General features: G+C 51.1%; 1 protein-coding gene across 7 annotated transcripts in view; it reads left to right on the top strand.

Moving 5' to 3' along the window:
* The window catches only part of Coq8b (coenzyme Q8B), a 19957-nt gene extending 12010 nt beyond the window's left edge, over window positions 1-7947 (top strand). For all 7 annotated transcript variants that reach the window (XM_010614453.3, XM_033765800.1, XM_010614455.3 and 4 more), the window contains exons 11-15: window positions 1428-1569; window positions 1673-1780; window positions 4165-4230; window positions 6599-6685; window positions 7166-7947. In XM_010614453.3, coding sequence (XP_010612755.1) covers window positions 1428-1569; window positions 1673-1780; window positions 4165-4230; window positions 6599-6685; window positions 7166-7468 — 706 coding nt within the window. In that variant the 3' untranslated portion in view covers window positions 7469-7947. The remainder of the gene's footprint in view (window positions 1-1427; window positions 1570-1672; window positions 1781-4164; window positions 4231-6598; window positions 6686-7165) is intronic.
* Window positions 7948-8636: the final 689 nt, after the last annotated feature.

Genomic DNA, 8636 nt, shown 5'->3' with positions numbered 1-8636 from the left:
AGACAAGGTCATTGTGTAGTCCAGGCTGGCCTTAAATACACTATGTAGTCCAGGTTAGGCTCAAACTCATGGCAAGTCTCCTGCCTCAGCCTCCTGAGTGCTGGGATCACAGAGATACGCTACCAAGCCTGGCCTACTGTAATAAAATTTTAAAATACAAATATTTATTATATTTTGATCACCTCCTGGATGTATCTCTTTATTTTGTGGTATTGAATCCAGGGCATTCACAGAGTTACATCCCCAGCCCTTCTTTATTTTGAGACAGGGTCTCACTGTGTTGCTGAATTGCCAGGGCTGAGCTCAAATCTGTGCTCTTCATGCCTCAGCTTCCCAGAGTGCTGGGATCACAGGTGTGCACACCCAGCTACTGTGCTTCTCTTTGGCCTATCTGAAACACCAGCGTCATCACCACACTTGCTTTGGGCCATTAGTAAGTAAAACAAGAGTGATCTGAACATAAGCACTTCGATATCAGGAAGTCAGTCTGAAAACTAAGCGGCTACCAGCAGATCCATAGCATACACCCTGCATACACCCTGACTCAGGGACAGTTCATGTCCCAGGCAGGATGCAGTGGGGTCTCATCACACTATCTAGAATGGCATACAATTGAGAAACTAGTAATTATTTATTTACATCCTTTGATTTTTTTTTTTTTTTTTGGTACTGGGAATTGAACTCAGGTCCTTGCGTTTTTGAGGCAGGCAGTAGCAGAAACACTGAGCTAAATCCCCAGCCCTGTTTTTTTTTTTTTTTTTTTAATAGTACTGGGGACTGAACCCGGGGCCTTCACACTGAGCTACATCCCCACCCCTTTTTCCATTTTTTATTTTGAGACAGGATCTCACCAAGTTGCCCACGCTGGGTTCAAATTTTGAATCCTGCTTCAGCTTCCCGCAGGGCTGACATTACAGGTGTGCACCACCATCCCCAGCTCATTTAATGTTTTTGACCATGGTTGACTGCTGGTAACTGAAAACTTAGAAAATGCAACTGCAAATTATGGGGTACTTCTCCAGAGACTAAGGAATGACCTGTGTATAGACTGTGAGATACTTTTTTTTTTTTGGTTTTTTGGTTTTTTGAGACAGGGTCTCACTATGTAGTTGAGACTGACCTGGAAAATGAATAAACTGATTTTTTTTAATGATGCATAAGTTCAATATATTGAGCTCATCCTGGGGCAACCAGAAGTTGGAGAATGGTTTTCATTAGGGAAGTGGTGAGTCCCAGTTACAGGCAAGCACAGAGTATACCATATAGGGATGCTTGTTAAATTTTAGTCCGACCAGTTATTAGCCATCACCCAGGGCAGACCGAGGCTAGAGAAGGGTATGAGAGAAGAGAAAACAGGAAGATGTCCTGAAAGATTTCTCAGTTCCTAAAGGGTGAAGTCTCACTCCCTCCCCTTCCTTCTTCCCCAGGCAGCTGTTAGCAGATGACCCCTTCTTCCGGGTGCCAGCTGTAATTAAAGAACTGTGCACCACACGAGTGCTGGGCATGGAGCTAGCTGGTGGAGTCCCTCTGGACCAATGCCAGGGCCTGAGCCAGGACATCCGGAACCAGGTAGGTTCCTTGCGGGTCAGTAGGGAGGCCCGGCCCATGTTCCCTCTCCAGGCCAGGGAGGCTCTGCCGGGCTATCATTGACCCTTACCTGTCCCCACCATAGATTTGCTTCCAGCTCCTGAGGCTGTGTCTGCGGGAGCTGTTTGAGTTCCGATTCATGCAGACAGACCCCAACTGGGCCAACTTCCTGTACGATGCCTCCAGCCACCAGGTTGGTTACTTCGGATGTGAGTCAGGGCACTTCGGCACTGGAATGAATATTCCCTAATATTTCCATAGCTAAGCACAATGGTAATTTACTATCCATGCTTCTCCTTGCAGTGGCTCAGGGACTGCAGCTCTTTCCCTTTTGTGCTTTTCCTTCTCCTAGGCCTTGGTATACTCTACTTCCAATGCAAGGAGAGAGACTGAGGGTGTGACCCTCTGCCTAACTGCTTCGGTCAGAAATGACATGTATTTTCCTTCATCGTTTCTTCAGTGATGACCTAGAGTAGTTAGTAGCAGAATAGGGAAACAGAGGCCACATGCTCAGGGCTGGGAATGAGACAATGGGGCTGAGGTCAGGGCATGTGCTTGACCCTGCCTGGGTTGGGTAGGGATCAGGGAAGCCTTCTTAAAGGAAGTGTCATTAAAAAAAAAAAAAAAAAGGAAGTGTCATTACTTCTGCAGCCATGCAGAGAGCAGGACCAGTGTGCCAAGCAGAAGGCACAGGTGTACAAAGGCCTGGATGTGAGAATTTAGACTTTCCCTGAAAAATGGACCCATCTTTGCCATCACCAGAGCTTGCCAGGTGGCTCTCCAAAGTGGTCCATCCCCATTCTGTCCCAGAGGGATCTTTCTCAAATACAAATCTTGTAGCCAGGTGTGGTGGGACACTCCTGTAATCCTAGCACTTGGGAGGCTGAGGCAGGAGGATCACTGTGAGTTCCAGGCCAGCCTGAACTACATAGTGAGACCCTGCCTCAAAAAAAAAAAAAAGGAATACAAATCTGGTGAAGATTCCCCTTCCCCAGCTCCCCAGCACACTCAAAATCAAGCCTGAGGCCTTTGCTAAGCATCCTTGGCTTGTGAGTCTCCAGCCTTGGTCCTTTCCACCCTCATCAAATGCACATCTGCCTGTGTCCCTCTTAGTCTTAAACCCCAGGGGGCTGTTTTTCCAACTTAAGGAGTTTTCTGACATTCATTTATAGGAGTTCAAGAACACTGTTTGCTTTAATGGAATAGAATAGAAAATACTAGTGTCTCACAGATGAGAGGGGTCCATATTTATTTTGGGTCACCATTATATGACATATTTATATGTGCATTTGCCCAGATACAAGAATAAACTTGTTCTTACTGTGGGATGTGGTTGGTCATTCTGACTCCACTGCCTTAAAGAAACTCACACGGCTGGGAATGTAGCTCAGTGGCCCTGTGCCCACCTGGCAAGTGCAAGGTGCTAAGTTCGACTTCTGGTACCAGGAGAAAAAAAGAAACATTCTTTTGAAGTTCTTATGCAGCAGTGAAAATGAATGAATGAGTCAGAGCTACATAGAGCAATGAGATAAACTACAAGACCTTGCTAGACCAAAAGCACAAGTTGTAGGATAACTGTAGTAAATACCGTTAAAAGTTTTACCATATGTAAACTATTACTATACCATTGTCTATGGGTGCACACATATGTAAACAATGTAAAAGTGCATGCATGGGAACTTCAAGATATAATTTAATAAGTTTCAGGAAGGGGCTGGGGATTTAGCTCAGTGGTTCCAGCGCCTGCTTCATGAGTGCAAGGGCCCGAGTTCGATCCCCGGCACCAAAAACAAAAACAAAACCAAATAGTTTCAGGAAAGTGGTAACCTTGGAAAGGACCCTGGGAGTATGGGGGATCAGGATGGGCCCCATCTGCATTAGTAGTATTTTCTATTTTAAGTGGAATATTAGGATTTAAGAGTGTTACCCTTACTTTTTCATGCATCTTATTGTTCTTTGGATTTCATTTATTTATTTGGTACTAGGGATTGTACCCAGGACCTTTGCACTGAACTACATTGCAGCCCTTCTGTTGTATTCTTATTTATTTATTTATTTTGTACCAGGGATCGAACTCGGATCCTTGAGCTTGCGAGGCAGGCGGTGGAACCACTGAGCTAAGTCCCCAGCCCAGTGTATTTTTTATTTTTTGCATGAAGAATCTTACTGAGTTGCCCAAGCTTGTACTCCTCCTGCCTTAGCCTCCAGAGTGCTGGATTACAGGTGTGTACCACCATGCCCGGCTTTGTCTCTGGATTGAGTTCTTACAAAAGCAAATAGGAACTGGGTGCACACTGAGTAATTCTAATGACTCAGGAGGCTGAGGCAGGAGGATCAAAAGTTTGAGGCCAGCTTGGGGAGTGTAGTGACTTAACAAGCAGTGTCTCAAAAAGAAAAATAAAAAAAGGCCGGAGATGTAGTACGGAGACTAGAGAATGAGAGCCCAGACAGCCGCTGGGCAAGGCCTCTGTTAGGATCCAGTAGGGCTGTGCAAAGGAGAGATGGGTCTTGGTTACCCCAGTAGACAGTGGGGTGTCGAGGTCTCCTAGGGTTGCTCTCACCATTCCTCCTTCTCAGGTGACCCTGTTGGACTTTGGTGCAAGCCAGGAATTTGGGACAGAGTTCACAGACCACTACATTGAGGTGAGTCCCCCTTACCCTGGGACCTCTGAATGGGAGGCTCAAGCCAGATACTGAAGCAAAGGGGTAAGAAGGAGAAATACAGCATCTGGAATTAAGAGATAATACTAACATATTAATATTAACAGCTGCTCATAAATATGAAGCTCTTCCTACAGTGCGAGGCACTGTTTTAAGGGAGTTAGGTATAATAACTGATGGAAACCATATAGCACCTTTGTGGGGTCAGGACCACTTCTAGCCCCATTTTACACATGAAATAACTGAGACTTAGAGAGGTTGACCAAGATCCTAGCAGACCTAGAAGCTGAACTCAGGTAGTCCGGGTCCAGACCTGTCCAGAGCCTTGGCGTGCAGCCTGAGCGCCACAAAATACCTGGCTCAGGAAGTGCCTCCTTCCTTCTTTGCCCATCGCTCACCTGTTGGGGTCAGTTTGTCTCAGAGACACAGAGAACACCATCTCATTGGTTTGTACACCCTGGACACTCACCCTGGGTCTTTTTTTGTTGGTGTTTGTTTTGTGGTATTGGAGATTTGGGCTACATCCCCAGGCCTTTCTTTTTTCTTTCTTTCTTTTTTTTTTTTTTTTTTTTTTTTTTTTTTTTTTTTTTGGTACCAGGGATTGAACTCAGGACCTTGCGCTTGCTAGGCATACAGTGGAACCACTGAGCTAAATCCCCAGCCATCCTTTCTATTTTTGAGACAGGGTCTCGCAAAGTTGCTCAGTCTGGGCTTGAACTTGCAATCTTCCTGCCCCAGTCTCTTAAGAATGCTGGGATTATAGGTGTGTGCCACCATATCCAGCTCAGCCTGGGTCTTCTAATCGTAGAGCCATCATTCAAACATTTGGTGACACCATCTCTGTGCCCAGTCTTACTTTGGATGATATGGGAGATAAATAATGACCTAGGCTCAACACAAATCCCCACTTTCATAGAGTGCACAGTGCAATGTCAGGACAGACAGGACCTGGGGAGGGGTTGGGGGGGTTACAGCTGGGATAGGGGAAGGGCAGAGGGCTGTGAGAGCCCAGAAGCCTGACCAGCCTCAGGAGTCAGGAATGACTTCCTGGAGGGGGAGACATTGGGTTGAGACCTGAGAGATGAGGAGGACCAACCGGGAGGGGGCTAGAGGGGTATTTCAGATACACACGTGCACAGGTCAGTCAGCAACAAGGGATGGTCCCATTAGAGCAGTGCTCTTAAACTTAGCCCTGGCAAGGCTGTTAAATGCAGGCTCTTGCCTGGAGTTGGGCCTAAATGCCGCATCTCCCACAGACTCCAGATGTCAGTGCTGCCTATAGCAGGGCCCTGCACAACCAAAGGAAAATCCGTGTTCAGACTGCACGGCCATGGCGGGTGGGGGTGCAGCCAGATCACTCTGAGGCTCAGAGGCTGGCTTTGCAGCTTGCACTTTATCCCCATGGCCCGAGACTTATCAGGCCACCCCTGAGATGGGGACAGGAAGAAGGAGCTGGTACCCTCCAACCTCACACACAGGCTCTGTGGGGTCCTCCCTGCAGGCCACCTGGGACAAAACGCTGAGACCTCTGTGTATCTGGAACATCCTGTTTAGCCTTTTCCGGTTTAAAAAAGCTGTGTCACATGAGCCCCTGAGGACCAAGTCCTGACAGATGGCCGGACAGGCATGGATGGAAGAGCTGAGAGAACAGGACTGCCTGAATAATCCTGTACTCTTCCTCCCCCAAAGAAAGGGCTGGGTCCAAGTTCAGTCCCCACTCAGCCTATTTCCTCTTCTGTGCAGTGGGAACCCACACATCCAGCTCTTAGTCATAAGAGTGGTCCACAGTATGTGCTGAGCACTCCACAGGTGTCACCTTCCTTGTCCTCACAACAGCCCCATGTCACAAATGAGAAAGCAGAGGCTCAGGGGCAAAGCAGCTTGCCTAGCCCAGGCTGTGTCCTTCTGCCAGCCAGCAGCAGAGCCCCGGGCTAGCTGGCCTGGGAAGTCCTGGCCTCCCTCTGTGAGTGCATGGCTGGAGTGCTTAGTTCTGCAAGCTAATTTGCTAAAGAAAGGTTCACCAAGGGCACACGGTTCCAAGTCACAGTCACATCCTTGTCCAGCTGTGCTTGGACCCATAAGCCGCCTTGACACTTACTTTCCTCTGTGCGTATCACCATGGTGGCTTCCACGCTGCTCTGCGTTTGCAGCCAGGTGGGCAGAGCCCCTCTCTACCCCAAGGCTGTGGGAGACACGCAGAGAGGCAGAGGGAGAAGCTCCTAGGCAAGAGGAAATACCCAGCTAGAGGAAATCAGGTGGCCCTGGGTTGGTCCAGGAGGTTCCTTTCCTCTAGAACCCTTGATATCTGATCAGCTATTGTCCCCTGCCTGATCCGAACCCATCCCTCCAGGTGGTGAAGGCTGCAGCTGATGGAGACAGAGACCGTGTCCTGCAGAAATCCCGGGACCTTAAATTCCTCACAGGCTTTGAAACCAAGGTTGGGTGACACTGGGAGAGGAGGTGACTTGGGAGCTCCCAGTCTCCACCAAAGGATTGGAGATGGAGTGGGGGATGGATGGGGTTTGTCTCTACTGGGGAGAATGGAGACTATGTCTGTACCCTGAAAGTGGGCAGCTGTATACTGGGGGTCTGGGGAGGAGTGGGGAATATGACTACCTATCCTGGAAACTTGGGAGAACAGACACGACTTACCTGTTCTAGAGGGGTGCTGCTAATGGGTATTGGCATCTGGGAGAGGAGGCCTGTGTGTCTAGGAGGCTCGGAGAGGAAGCCAGGGCCCATGGGGGCAGTGGTAAGAGGGATCTGCTGTCAGAGGTCTGGAGGCTACTTATACTCTTGGGGAGTCAGGGGCTTGTGTTATACTTGAGACTGCAGGGAGCTGAGGATTGCTTGTCTCTTCTGGGGTAAGTGGAGGGCGCTGTGTTCATCTGGGTGCATCTCCTGTCCCCACTCCTAGGCATTCTCCGATGCCCACGTGGAAGCTGTGATGATCCTGGGGGAGCCTTTTGCTGCCCCTGGCCCCTACGACTTTGGGGTGGGGGACACTGCCCGCCGCATACAGGGTCTCATCCCCGTGCTGCTGCAGCACCGGCTGCGCCCACCACCTGAGGAGACCTATGCCCTTCATCGAAAGCTGGCAGGGGCCTTCCTGGCCTGCGCCCGACTCCACGCCCACATTGCCTGCCGGGACCTCTTCCAGGACACCTACCACCGATACTGGGCCAGTCGCCAAGCACAGCCATTGCCAACAGCCTCCTGAACAGAGAACCTCCCCGCGGACCCCATGACAGCCTCCATCCAGGGATTCCAGCTCCACAGCAGGCCACACTGCTGTGGCACCTCCTATCCTTCCCAGTCCTGGCCTGGGGAGGCCCTCTAGGCTTCCTGGTCTTAGGTCCCCTGCTTGGCCCAGGATCTCGAGAACCTGGGGATAGGGTACTCCCAGTTCTAAGCTCCTCCCACTCCCAAGTGAGCCTCCGGGAACTGTAAGCCAGGGAACTGGTTAACTGATTTCTGACAACATCTGAGGGAGCCTTTGACTCACCTCTGCCTTGGGCCTCCCGGGATCTGGTGAAAGGGGGAGAGATGGTGGCAGCCTCACGTTTGCCTCCCTTACTCCTCCACCAGCTGCCTTCTCTCGGGTCCAGACTCGTGTTTGGAGGAGCAGGAGATGGGGTTGGACCTTCCCTCCGAATAAAAGCGACCCTTCCCTTCCCCCAGCTCTTTTCTCTGCGCTGAGAGGGAGGAGCTCACAGGCGGCCAGGTGCAGATGGTCAGTCCCCACCCGCCCCCGCGCGCGCCCCCTCGTCTGAAAGCCCCAGCCTTGCCTGGGCCATCTGTTGCCGGGATCCTCCTCCCCCAGCCCCACGTGCTGACCACCTGCTCAAAGGGCTGTGGCAGCTGAGCAGCGCCCCGCACCACACACCCTCGGCCTCCGGCTTTAGGCGTCGTCCCCACGCTCGCAGAAACCTCGCCTTTGCTAATGGACCCCGATGCCCCTGCCAGCTGCTCTGCCAAACCCACGAGACTGGATGAGGATAGGAAGAGGGCGCAGCGGCGGCCAGAAACGCGCCTCGGTCCCACCCTGGCGCCCCAGCCCCGCAAGCTAAACCGATCGCGCCCAGGACGCCGAAGTCTGTACGCTCGCCCTCCCCTTCCTTGCAAAAAGTGCCTCGTCACCGCTTCTGCCCGCTCCCGCCGGGCTGGGAGAACCGTAGGGCTAGCAGGGAGATTTGGGGGACGAGGGACTACCAGGAGCCCCCTAAAGCAATTCTTTCAGAACTGGAGGGGATCTGAGGTCGCGGTCACAGAAGGCAAAGGATCCCGCGCCACAACGGACCTAAAGGAAGGAATCCACGAAGCTTACAGCACGCTCAGCCACAGCCCAGCCAGTGGGCGTGGCGGGGCGGGGGGCGCACAGGAGACGG

Source organism: Fukomys damarensis, unplaced genomic scaffold (assembly GCF_012274545.1).
Source record: "Fukomys damarensis isolate Sample0158 unplaced genomic scaffold, DMR_v1.0_HiC HiC_scaffold_19, whole genome shotgun sequence".
Taxonomy (NCBI): Eukaryota; Metazoa; Chordata; class Mammalia; order Rodentia; family Bathyergidae; genus Fukomys; species Fukomys damarensis.
Note: the sequence above shows the minus strand (reverse complement) of the source record. Positions and strands in the feature narration are given on the sequence as shown.